Source organism: Cyprinodon tularosa, unplaced genomic scaffold (genome assembly GCF_016077235.1).
Source record: "Cyprinodon tularosa strain WSP-4 unplaced genomic scaffold, ASM1607723v1 ctg232, whole genome shotgun sequence".
Classification (NCBI taxonomy): domain Eukaryota; kingdom Metazoa; phylum Chordata; class Actinopteri; order Cyprinodontiformes; family Cyprinodontidae; genus Cyprinodon; species Cyprinodon tularosa.
The window spans coordinates 1,223,403-1,236,910 of NW_024038870.1; the positions used below are offsets into that span (position 1 = coordinate 1,223,403).

Below are 13,508 nucleotides of genomic sequence, written 5' to 3' on the forward strand. Positions count from 1 at the left end.
ATCCAAACTGCCTGAAAGGCTCAGAGGCTCTCCAACCCACAGTGTTGAACATTCATGGTGAACACCAGATGGCACAATTGTCTCTCCACAAGTTACAACTTCAGAGCATCAACATTAGAAAAAAAAATCCGACCTACAGGATTAAAATATTCAGTAATTGAAACATAAAATTTACATAGATTCTAACAGAGTGAGATTTTTTAAGCCATTATTTCTTGTAGCTCAAACAACATGACAACCTCAAATTTTGTAAAGTAGAAAATTGTGCAATGGTAAACCATAATCAAAGAAAGATGGATAAAAGAAAAATGTAGAACAACAATAACTTAAATAATCCAAGCATTTAGGAGATGCTCATTTGGGTAAGTAGGTTGGACTGAGGGTTGATTCAAAGCACAAAGAGCTATCACACCCATAATAGGTGGGCTGAAATGATCAGATTCTTTCTGTTCAGTGGCTTTTCAACCACAGAAAATATCAGAGCATCTTATAGGCTATTGAGAAAAGGAATTAAATGTCACACTCCATCCATCCATCCATCCATCCATCCATCCATCCATCCATCCATCCATCCATCCATCCATCCATCCATCCATCCATCCATCCATCCATCCATCCATCCATCCATCTTCCTCCGCTTATCCGGGGTCGGGTCGCGGGGGCAGCAGCTTAAGAAGGGAGGCCCAGACTTCCCTCTCCCCAGCCACTTCTTCCAGCTCTTCAGGAGGAACCCCAAGGCGTTCCCAGGCCAGCCGAGAAACATAGTCTCTCCAGCGTGTCCTGGGTCTTCCCCGGGGCCTCCCCCCGGTGGGACGTGCCCGGAACACCTCACCAGGGAGGCGTCCAGGAGGCATCCTAAACAGATGCCCGAGCCACCTCAACTGGCTCCTCTCGACATGGAGGAGCAGCGGCTCTACTCCGAGTCCCTCCTGGATGACCGAGCTTCTCACCCTATCTCTAAGGGAGAGCCCAGCCACCCTACGGAGGAAACCCATTTCGGCCGCTTGTATCCGCGATCTCGTTCTTTCGGTCATGACCCAGAGTTCATGACCATAGATGAGGGTAGGAATGTCACACTCAGGTTCCAAATTTCATTTCTGGTGAAAGACAAGTTTGCACGTTAGTGGGAAATTAAGCTCCCAGTCATATCATCTGTGGATGTTGGTGCTCTGGATTCACCAAAGTCCGAACTCAGTGCAGACATATACCAGGACATCAGAGAGGGGTTTCAGTTTCCTTTTGCTTGGACATTTTATAGAGGTGCTTTTTTCATTCCCAAGCAGGACCTGCCTGGTTCTCTCCTACACTGTGTAAAAGGAAAGCTGGATCAGTGACCATGATGCTAACTTGCTGAATTTGCTAGATATCCCTGAACCCTGTTATGATCCTTAAGTGATTGGGTTTTGTTTTGGTTGTTTGGTTTTGTTGTTAATGTTGTATATTATTTTCAAAGGTCTTGTCATCTTAAGTGTGCTGCTTCCATCAATACCCTTGTTTATAGATGCTGGAGATCGGCCTGTTTTCCAGTGTAGTCCTGTTTCTCTGACCTTGACTGGCTTGATGTGCTCTCTTCATCCTCTGACTTGGGAGCTGGCTCGGAACTCGTCTGCCTGGCTGTGTGTTTCCTGGATGGGGTCGCCTTTTACAGTTGCTTTCTGTATCTCTGCTTCTGTCTCCTTGAACCTCAGTCGGCCTCGGCAGATGGCCGCTCACACTGAGCCTGGTTCTAATGTAGGTTTCTTCCTGTTAAAAGGGAGTTTTTCCTCTCCACTGTAGCTACAAGCAAGCTTAGTGTGAGGAATTGCTTTTGAGTCGATGAGTCGATGTAAACAACTGGTTTTCCTTAGATAGAAATTTGACTGTATGATCTGGTGAACTGTAAAGTGCCTTGAGATGACATGTGTTGTGAATTGGCGCTATATAAATAAACTGAATTCAATTGAATTAAGTTCATACCATTATGTTTCCATTATTTGAAGGTAGTCAGTGTTGTTTTACCTCCTGTCCTCTGTGTACTTTAGTTTATCTTTGTAGATTAGTGTTCATTCCTTATACCTACCTTGCTGCATCTGAACAGGTTTTAACCGTAACACGGAGGAGACGGCACATTACTCCAATTTTAGGAGTTGGAATATAGAAGGACGTGGGTCAGAATAACATAATTGCTTGACAAAAGCGTAAAGATTTTGCAGAACTAGAGAATGTTAGGTTTCTGTTTTCTGTGATGTTTCTTTTTTGAGTATCCAGTTTTGCTTTTCTCCTTGTTTCCTAGTTTTTATGGTTTAATTCTTAGTTTATTTTGTTCTTTAGGTTTTTCTCAGGTACTGTCTCAGTCTTGGTTCTGTTATATTTTCTTTTTAGTGTTCAGTTTTGCTTCGCTCCTTGTTTTCTAGTCTTAGTGGTTTTATTTTTATTTTGCTGTGTTCTCTGGTTTGCTCGGACCTTGTCTAACTCCGTCATATTCCCTCCTACTTGTCTCTCTGAGCCTTCCTCCTTGTGATTTTGATGTCTCCATGGTTTTTTTTTGTACGTTTAGACTTGTGTTTTCATATTTTTTCTTATCTTTGGACTCTTGGTTTCCTTGTTTATTTGGACTTTGGTTTTCATCTTGGATTTTTGGATAACTTGCCTCGTTTTCAGTTTTTACAATTCATCATTAAATCAACTCGAAATTCACCTCTGCCTTCCTGCCTCTACTTTGGGTCAACTATCCACTAACAAATTCTGACAGAGACCACGTTTAGTATATAACAAATCTATCAACTATCCCTTCTCCCAGCAGTTATACTATATACATTAAAAACATCATTGATATTCAATAGAAATCCTTAGCTGTTAAAATCTCCACTCTTTTTCCACTGTTCCTGTAATGGGCGGTTCTAGACAGGTTCCAACAGGGTCCAGAGCCCCTGTAGAGTGGTCCTGGCCTAGGGTGGCCAGATGTCTGGCTTTAGAGCGGACAGTCCGGATTTTCATTGCACTGTCCGGCGTCCGGCGCTGGACGTGTATTTGTCCTCCTTTATAAGGCACTAGGCTTGTAGAGCAGATTAAGTGTGTCAGAAAAAGATCTGCTTGTCATTGGTTACAAAAATAAACAAGGATCAGAATTCTGATGCTAAGTATTAAAGTTAGCGTCCTGTCAACACCAGGACGAAGTGTAGACTATGACGTGAAAGTGGATTTCAGTGATTTGCCCACAGCTGAAGGGATGACCATAAAGAAAGGTCTGCTGCACACACAGACACTTAAGATAAGTTCCCAAAAGACTGTGGCTCTTAAAAATAAAGCTATACTTTTAGGGCAGTTGAATGTATTTTCTACAATATCTATTGTTGTTTAAAAAATATTAGGCTATTTTATTATGAATGTTTCTAGTTAAAAAAAAATGTTTAAACGTTTAAGTCCACACATCTTATGCTTTGTGGTATTCTGCACTTTAAAGATTCATTTGGTGGTCACTTTTTAAACACCACAAGGTAATGCTGGGAACCAATTATTTTTTACATTTCTTTAATATTTTGTTCTATTCAGCTACACAAGCATCCTCTTTAAACTACTAAGAATTATACTATAAATGTGACTTTACTCTATCCTTATGTACACCTTAGTAATTTATTGATATGCCGCACAATGTCCTCCTTTTTGGTGCTATAGAAATGGCCACCCTATCCTGGCCCCTAGCAGAAGTGGATAGTAAAAGGCCTCTACAGAGCTCAGTTCCAAAAATCCCAGCATTTTTTAGCTCCACAATAAAGACTAAATACCTCTTTTATTTTGAAAGTTTGATCAGTTTTATTTTTGTAGGGCGTATAACCGGATGTAGTTATAACGTCCGATACCTTGACAGCGCAGAATATAATCAGTACAGCTGCAGTGGTTGACAACACATCAAGCAGTGTGCTGGAGACGGAGCCAAACAGAGCTCAGCATCCATGACCCCGGTGTTTAGCAGGTGAAGAATGGGATCCGCGGCATCGCTGACATGGCCAGATCCACCAACCGAAGCGCCGAGGACGGGGATCCCCGCGTGAGCGCCCCCACGGACCGAGCGGAGGCGCGGGACCTGGCCGAGCCCCGGGAGCTGTCTCTGGAGGAGGTGCTGAAGTCATACGAGCAGCCCATCAACGAGGAGCAGGCATGGGCGGTGTGCTACCAGTGCTGCAGCGGGCTCAGGGTGCCCCGCCCGCAGCTGCGGAGACCCGGCCGGGTGAAGGAGCCGTCCTCCATCCTCCTCCACAGGGACGGAACCGTGTCGTTAAAGGAGGAGCCGCGACCGGACAGTAAGACCGAACCCCACCGAACTTAATCAAAGATCAAAACAAAATTGGGAAAAGTGAATTTAAGGAGGTTGACTCTTTACAGTAAATTGCCATTAGTTATAATTAAACCCCCCAAAACATAAACTACCGTTAGGCGCTTATTAATCCAGGTTTAAAGCAATAGTTTTCTTTGCCAAAATTAGCAGTGAATTAATCAAAATATACTACACTGGCGGCTGTAAGACTCACAGAAATAAAGCGGAATTCAAGAGTATTACTGTATTACTTTCATTAGATACCTTAAATAATTATTTTCCCTTTTAACGTTATGGTTAAAACGATTCTTTCTTAAATTAAACAATTTTCCAGTGGAGTTTGGCACACAGGAACAATTTCCTCTCCAAACAGCTTGTGCTGTGCGTGTTATTGTGTTTTCTTTTTGTATTTGTATTGCTTTTGAATAAATTACCACAATATTTGTGTCATAATTGTTGTATTCTCTTAAAAAAAATGTCGACGAATGAATAGTGTGCCGGTAGATGATTAATTATTCAGAGTAGCTTCTTTTATCCCAGCTTCTTTTCATTTTGAAAAACTAGAAATACAAGCAGGATGTTTTTCTTTATACAGTCTCCTATTTATTTTAAATCCCGTTTGAATTTATAATATCCTTCAAGTTGTAAAGTATTTATGTGCTCACTGCGGTCTAAGGAATCACCTCCAGAGTCTACATGGAGACAAGTGGAGGCCAAACTAAATGGAATCTGGAGGAGACTCCCATCCTCCTTTAGGTGGGCTACTGCCTTGCAGACTGAAGCATGATCATCAAACTTTTTCACAATTTTATGCTTTAAAACTAGGGATGCTCGATATAGCCTTTTTTTTGCCGATATTCAATATGCCGATATACCAAATGCTGAATTTTCAATTCCAACATAAACCGATACCGATATAAACTAATTTCACATCATGCCAGTCACAAAATTTATGCATAACCTATATTTACTGTGATGCCCCACTACACACATATCCCACAAATGATTAACATTGTAGAGGATAAAAACAGCATTTCAACTTCAGGAAAATACAAAATTTGACATTTATTTTCAACACTGTCTCAAACAACATTCAAGCAAGAGATAAATCTCTTTTTTTTCACAGATTGGAAAAAAGTGTACCGCACCAGTACAGCTGAATTGCACGGAATTGAATGTAAACACAAATGAAATCCAGCGTAGGATCGCTCTTGAAGGACGAAGTCTTGGTTCCCCCGAACATGACAAGAACCTCACATTTCGTTGAAAATTGCAAACTTCAAGTCATCATTTGAAACTTTAAAAAAGTTCCACAAACAGCACAAACAGTTTAGCTTCGCTGCTGCTACAGAGTTTGCTGTCTGGCACGGTTTAATGACATCATCAGGGAGCGTTGCGTGTTAGTAAGTGCGCTCGCTTCAACATATTTCGCAAAATCTAGGCATTATATTATTGGGTTTTAATTATCAGGGGGAAACCCGATAAGGATATGGACAGATATCACATAATTATGCTAATATCGATATTATCGGACATCTCTATTTAAAACATTACATTTTCACAAGTAATTTAATTTGATTATATATGTAACACAGCAGCAGGAAGTGGAAAGAACAATTTTTAAGAACATTTACTCCTAAATGCAATCAGTGGGACCAGTTGCTTCAATTAATTAGTAATCAGAGTGCGCCTGTTTGTAACTTCATCTCATAGATGCAGCTTTAAAGTAGGGCTGCAACTTACGATTATTTTTGCCAATCGATTAATCTATTGCTAACTTTTGCAGTTCATCAATTAATAATTGGATAATAGGGCTGGGTGTTTTCGCCAAAGTGCTGAATCGATTCGATTTTGATTCATACAGTTCTAAATCGATTAACTTCGATTCGATCCGTTTTTACAATAATGAAAGTGGTTCAACTGTTTCAAAATACTCATGTATTTTATTTTTTTTAACTTTCATATTAAACACAAAGTGCAAACTTGTAAATCAGACAGTTTAAACTTGAGATGTGAACAAAACTGTCTCAAAAGAGCAAACTTGTTTGTGAAAAGTGAAAAAGTCAAGCCTTACACAAGCAACACACGTGACACAGCGGGGACACAGCAGACATGCATGAGCTGTATTATCTTCAATGCATAAACCATATTTGCAGTGTTTTCTGTACAGCTACAGGGTGTTTGCTGGTCAGCCCCCATTTGTTAATGTCTTCAGTCAACCTATTGGCTATAGTTGCAGCTGTCTGGCTTGAAGTCATCTTGGTGGTCTGTAGCACAAGATGTGAGGCGCCACTCGTTATCAATGTAGTGGGAAGTCACCTTAATGTCACATATCCAGCACATTGTATTTTGCTGTTTTAAATCCAAAATGGCTCCAGACATCAGACTTCAGTTGGGACAGCTTACTGAATGGTGTGTTACTTGGGTCGGCATTTGCACACGTCTGCTCATTTGAATGTGAAAGTCACGCACGTCACTATAAAACTAATCGATCTAATTTCTTACACATCGATTTTGCAAAAATGTAAAAACGATGTAGAAAAAATAACGGGTATATTTACTATCTTAAGTCTACATGAAATCTATACCCTACACAGAGTAATGAAATACTATCTGTAAAATTATCTATGTAAACAAACCTCATCACTTGAGAAGGTAGGTGATGCGGACGTCGTGGAAGACATTTTGTCCCGTAACGCTCGCCGTATTGTTGGGGGGGAGAAGCGGTGGGGGGGGAGATGTTCACGTTGCTGCAGTCTGACCGCTAGATGTCGCTAAAAGTTACACACTGTAGCTTTAAATCGATTTTATTACTCAGCCCTATTGGATAGCTAAAGGTTCCTTAAAAATGACTTTTTACAGAATTAAACCGGGTGAAACTAAAACTTTTCCACTTGAGGAGTTCTTGGTAGAGCGTATTGACAGATGAAAAAACATTTTTTTTTACTTAAATACAAAATGTTTAGTTATTTTTACAATTTTGGTATAATTCCAGCTTTAAGTGGGTCGCTCTGTCAGCTAAAGGCAGCTCTCCAGTTAACGATTAAATGATTACTATATTAGTTGAAGATTATTTTAATAATCGATTCATCAAGGTTAATCCGATTAATTGTTTCAGCCTTACTTTAAAGGCCTGGAGAAGTTCATCCTGATGTTCAGCACTTGTAGAAAAAGCTCAATAAATTTGATGCTTTGATGGAATACAATAACAATAAAAGCTGCACATTTTAAACCTCATTCATAATTTTCCTTTTACTTCAGAATTACTCTCCTCTTTGTCTTATTCTGTGGACTAATATTGACATTGAAATATGAAGCTGGAGTGTGACACAATATGAGCCTTTTAAGAGATATTGATTGCTTTGGTAGATGTTTTATTTTTATTTATGTCATAAACAGGAACTTTGCTTGTGGTCAGAGTTCTGGGATAAGTTGAAAGATGATTTATGCTAGGAAAATCATGTAAGCTTGGTCAATTTGATTTATATAGTGATGCCCGATGTTGTCTGAAAAGAGAACATCCTTACAATATCAATGGGGACAAAAACTTTTATCTGTGTTTCATTATTTCTCGAAGTGAGTGAGGTAAAAGTGTGTACTCTCTAAAAAACTCCTAAATATCTGAAAGCATTTGAAATGTGGTGAATTAATTTGTTAATGGTTGTCTTATTATAGCTTTTCGTTTAAGAATTGGACCGTTGAGGTAAATGTCTATACCATGTAAAGATTTATTTGCAAGTAAACCTGTAAATGTGTATTTACACTAAGATTGCAGGTCTCTGTTAAAAAAAAGGTGACCATCTGCGTATGAGCTCATTTTATAATATATGTCTGCAGTTTGCGTTCTTCCAAAAATGAAAGGACACCAGAAGTCTTTGTCCAACATGACTCATTCACTGTGAGACCTGCCAATGTCTGTCAAGGAAAATAAACTGTGTTGCATTCCTTTATCCCATTCCTTAAAGCACTGTTGATGCCACTTCGCTGGCCCAGTAGATACGCCTGTCTGCGTGTTTTGGCTTCATCAGCCTTCTTGGTTCCAGCAGGTCCTGTGCTGATAACTGACATAACTGTTTATCTTGGCTTTGGCCTTGCTCCTTACTCTGCTTTTACAACTCTGTGTAACATATGCTCTGCTTGCATAAAAACACAGATAATATATATTTGAATAAAGTGGAACTTTTTATATATTGTTAGGGCTTGTTAGGGTTGTTGTTCTGCAGGAAAAAAGGTCCTGGGTTTCAATCCCAGCTTGTGGTGTTTCTGAGTTGAACTCTTGGTGCTTTGCCTTTGACGAGTCATGTAGTGCAGTGTGAGTGTGTGCACAGTTGTGTGCACTGTGTGTTTCCCTGTGATGGACTGGCGACCTGTGCGTGCTATGCCACACCTATGATTGCTACGTAACTTGTTACTTTGGCAATGTGCTGTGAATAACTAACGATTATTTTGGAAATCGATTCTGTCAATTTGTTTTTCAATTAATCGATTATTAATCAGATAGCAAAAGGTTCCTTAAAGAAGATTTTTCATGAAATTAAACCAGGTTAAACTAAAACCACTTGAGGATTTCTGGAAAGAGCATATTGACAGACGAAAAATTTTTTTTATTTTTTTTTATCTGAAATGCAAAGCGTTTATATATATATATATATATATATATATATATATATATATATATATATACATTTATTTATTTTTTTTTTTTACAATTTTGATATAATTACTGCTCTAAGTGGGTCTCTCTGTTAGCTAAAGGCATGTTTTACAGTCTATATTCCAGTTAACGATGAATCGACTACTAAATTAATTGACAATTATTTAAATTATTGATTAATCACAATTAATCCAATCAATTTTTTCAGCCTAAGAATACTTTAAATTTCAAGATATAAAAATTCACAAAAACAATTGTTCACTCATGTATACATTTAAATAGTCAATCAAAGCAGTGAAGTTATTTCTTCTTCATTGACCCCTCTAGGGCAGGGGTGTCAAACTGAAGTCCTGCAAACTTTTAGCTAAAGTTGGACTGTTACATTTTTTTTTAAGATTGAGGCTAATAATGCTTTTGGCAGGACATGCCGGCTCTTTTCTTGGAACCAATACTAGTTAATCTAATAACTTTCCAAGTCGAAATTAATAATAGATGGTACAAAGAGTGAGCAGCAGTGCTGCTTCATGTTGTGTCAAGACATGGCTGCTGAATGCACTGACACAGTGCTTCCTAAACGTTTCTTGTGAGGACCGGCTTGTGTTTACCAGAACGTTTTTACCCCCCTGATATCCCTAGGTCTGCTCTAACTTGACTAGACTTGACTTTTTCAAAAGTCAAGAGTCAATTACATTTTGCAATATAATAAACTCCAATCTGCTTTAAGTCGTTATAACTACCACTTTTAAAATTGAAATATTTTAATTTAAGCTGTTCATTCAACTGTGTAACAGAAATCAACATTGATATTGATAAATGTATGGACACAAACTGTGTCCTTTATTCAATTTGTTTTTATCACGTCCAACTGCAAGTACACAGCACTACCCCTAGGGGGCGTCCCCACTTATTTTCATAAAATATATGAAAAAACTATGCTAACATTGGCCTCCAATGTTAAACTAACTTGCGCCGTTACTAGGGGTGTAAATCACACCCATCATGGCGATTCGATCCAGTATCGATTTCCTGACCCAACGGTTCAATTATTTTTGATACTCAAGAATACACCACGATACGATTCGATTAATCGGTTAGTTTTTTGGGGTTTTTTTACACCTTACAGGCTAAACAAAGTTTCAAGTTTGAAATAAATCAATGAAAGCTGTAACATCGATATGCTTTTTTTAAATAGAAACAACAGCAAATAACAGAAGTAGAAAAGTTGCATAAAAGAATACTGCAAAAATACTGCACATAATCAGTGCAATGAGTGCAATGCAATACCTCAGCTCCAGACGTCCCCATCCCCTCCACAGACGCTCCGCTGCACCTCTCCCAAATTGTAGCTGACCGCAAACAGTGCCGCAGACAGGAGGCCGGCTTGTTTTGTTTTTATGACCAAAATTGCAGAAAACAACTCGTGAAGTTTAACCCGCTAGAAGAGCGAGGTGCACGAGAACGCTGGGACCCTTTTTCCACCTGGATCTCCGCTCTTTTTGGCCCTCATGTCCCTCCGTTGTCGGACTAAACTCACCCCCACTTCCTCGCCGCCTCGGCCGTATCTAGACCCACAACGTGTTACGCAGACCACGCTTCAATATTGAGCATAATTTAAAAATGTCTGTGTCTGCAAGCTTACTGCAACACACTGCTGTAAGAGTATAACCAGGAAGCAAGGTAGGAGGGCAAAATAGGTTTAGTGCCACCGCAGCACGGGAGGGAGAATTACGCCCAGGAGTAAATGGATAAAAATAGACCGGAGGGAAAAAAAAAAAAACATGAATCGATTCTCTTGTGGACGTGTTGATGCATCGGATCATCGGCTGTTGCATCGATGCATCGATACAAAACGATTATTATTTACACCTCTAGCCGTTACCACAACATAAAAATGGCAAGGTCTGTCGCTGTTGTTGGGATCTTACTAAAAAACATAAAAATATTTTCAACTCTTCTTTTTTTATAATTAAATTTTTCTATTTTCGACAAAGGAGCTTGATTGCTAAATGTGGCCATATTTCCACCCATTTTGCTGAATAGCAATAAGGACTTGGTTCCTCCGTGGGTAATACGCTTCTACAAAGTTTGCTAAGATACGCGCTGTATCAAAGTGTTGATCTAGACTGTGAAAGTGGGCGGGGCAAAAAATCACCCTGGAGAATTAGGTAACAGTCCCCACTCGAACCAATCAATGAGAACAAACCACTGAAGGACCCGGGTCAGAAATGCTTGTATTGGGACACAGCCGAGTTCTGTAGAGTCCTGCTAATGACCAAATTATTTATTTGAAGGGACGTTAAAAAAGAGACACATTTAAAGGGGCAGGACATCAGAGATGTCAACATAGACATTAGTTTATGTCTGCTTGTTTCTGGCGCCGGTAAATAACTAAGTGGAATTTTCTTTTCACAGACAGGACAAGGTTGCATGACTCTTCATGTAGTCCTGTAGTATGCTGCCCCAACCCTTCCACCACCCACCTCCCATCCCCAATGTATGCAAAATAAAGTGAGCTCTGCTTTGTAAACATCTTTAAATGGCTAAACTGTGTTTTTTTTGTTTTTTTTCCTGTGGTCATTTAAAGGCCTGCAGTCAAAACAGAGGCCTTAAACTTCTTTCTGTGAGAAATAAACACATATAAGATAGAGAATCACACTTCTGAAAGTCCTCTGACATGGTTGCCACCATGGTTTACATGGCAATCATGGCTGGATAAATCAGAGGATGGTTGTTGTCTCCTTTTCTGCTGCCCCTCCCCTCCCATCATCAGTCTCCTCAGGGAGGAAGCCGGACTTGCTGGATCTGATGGTAAACAGTAGAGCCGGTGTGCAGTTTTCAGATGCTGCTGACATCAGCTGCAGCTCCAAGGCTCCCATCAGACGGAGCACAAATCTGAGCTGAAGCAGCCATCGTAACATGAGCCGCCGTGCTGCATCGAACCCATAAATGGCTGAATTGTTAGGGTGCAGCTGCATGAGGAGCGCTCATGAGCTGCCTGCCATCTGGAGCCTGCTTACAGATCTATCTCTGCCGTTCGGTCAGAAAAATATAGTATATTTTAGTGGCATCTTGTAAAGTTTTTATTGCCTATAACACATGTCAGAAATGATAAAGCAGGTGGTGAAATTTGATGCTGTAACCTTTATAGGATTTCAATCAGATTGTTGTGATCATGTTTGCAAAAATAACAGCAAACCTCTTAGATAAGAAGAAAAAGTTGATAAAATGTTTTCAAGATTATTTAATTCCAAAGTTCAAAGCCATTGTACCAAAGCTGGTAATTGTTCTCCTTAAAGAAATCTTAGGAAAAGTATTCATAGAGTAAATTTACTCCAAGTACACATCAGCAGAAACTTCATCAATAGAATCAAAATTCCTTTTACTGTCATTCTGCAAAACAGGCCCAATGAAATAAAAAAATAACAACTTTTGACAGCAATAAATAAATGAATAAATAAAAGAATAATACTAATAATAACAAATAAGTTTATAACTTAGAAACAAAGGGAATGTTAGGGAAATTAAATGAAAAAATAAAAATAAATAAAAATAAATAAATAAAAAGATAATGATCTGGCTGTAGAAGAGATGCGTTTTTCAGGTCAGTTTGTTTTTTCTCACAGACGAGCAGACGCAGACATGTGGAGAACTTCCTGTAATATCTGCAGGATAAAATCTGCATTTAGGTCTGCATTTAGAAATCTGATCCTTAAATATGGTTCTAAGCTTTTTCAAATTACCCAGAAATGTAGAATTAGTTATCAAATTGTTTTATTCTATGCAGATACTCAGTTTACCTTGTTTGTTAATGTTGTTTTTTTATGTTTCATAAACGAATATGTTAATTTAAGCTTTATTGTTCACATCTGTAGAAATATGTCTTTGGCTTCACAGGGTGGTTAAAAAAACCCAACAACAACAAACAAACAAGGCTTGGAGAAAACATTGAGCAACAGTTGAGCAACAATATTGCAGCTGGAATGAAAAAGTTCTGGGAGATTTTCTTGGTTGATCTAAATCTCCATCCAGAAGGGAAGCTTAGCAACTTCCCCAAAAACAGGGTGAACTGGGTGACAATTTGCTGGAGCTTTAGTTTTTGTTTTGTTTTTCTCTCAGCATCCTAGTTATTGAGTTAACAGAAATGATGAAGGAACCCTGGTTTTAAAAAAAAAAGAGAACACAAAGAGCTTCAGCTGAAAGAACTTTCTTATTTGTCAAAATCTAACCAGGGAACAGTGAGCAGGTTGCTATTTATGGGCAGGACTGCATAGTGCAGTGCCTGGTAGAACAGTTACCTTACAGCAAAAATACTGGCCTGAGCTTGAAACCCACCATTGGATCTTCCTGCATGCAGTGTGCATCCCAGTGAAAGCTGTTGTTCTCCCCTGGTACTCTAGCTCCTTTCCACGCTCCACTCAGTATGAATAAACTGCCCCATGCGTGTATGTGTGCATGGTTGTCTGTCCTGTGTCCCCGTACTTTTCCCTCTGATGGACCGGTATCCTGTCTTTCCCCAATGAGGGCTAGAGTTAGAAGCCAGCCACCCTGCGACCATGCAAA

The 13,508-nt window shown here is 39.3% G+C and overlaps 1 protein-coding gene across 1 annotated transcript in view; it reads left to right on the top strand.

The window, feature by feature from the left end:
- The first annotated feature begins 3,847 nt into the window (after positions 1 to 3,847).
- Positions 3,848 to 13,508, top strand: part of spire2 (spire-type actin nucleation factor 2) — a 64,890-nt gene continuing 55,229 nt past the window's right edge. Inside the window, exon 1 of the mRNA XM_038286933.1 lies at positions 3,848 to 4,280. Coding sequence (XP_038142861.1) covers positions 3,983 to 4,280 — 298 coding nt within the window. The 5' untranslated portion in view covers positions 3,848 to 3,982. The remainder of the gene's footprint in view (positions 4,281 to 13,508) is intronic.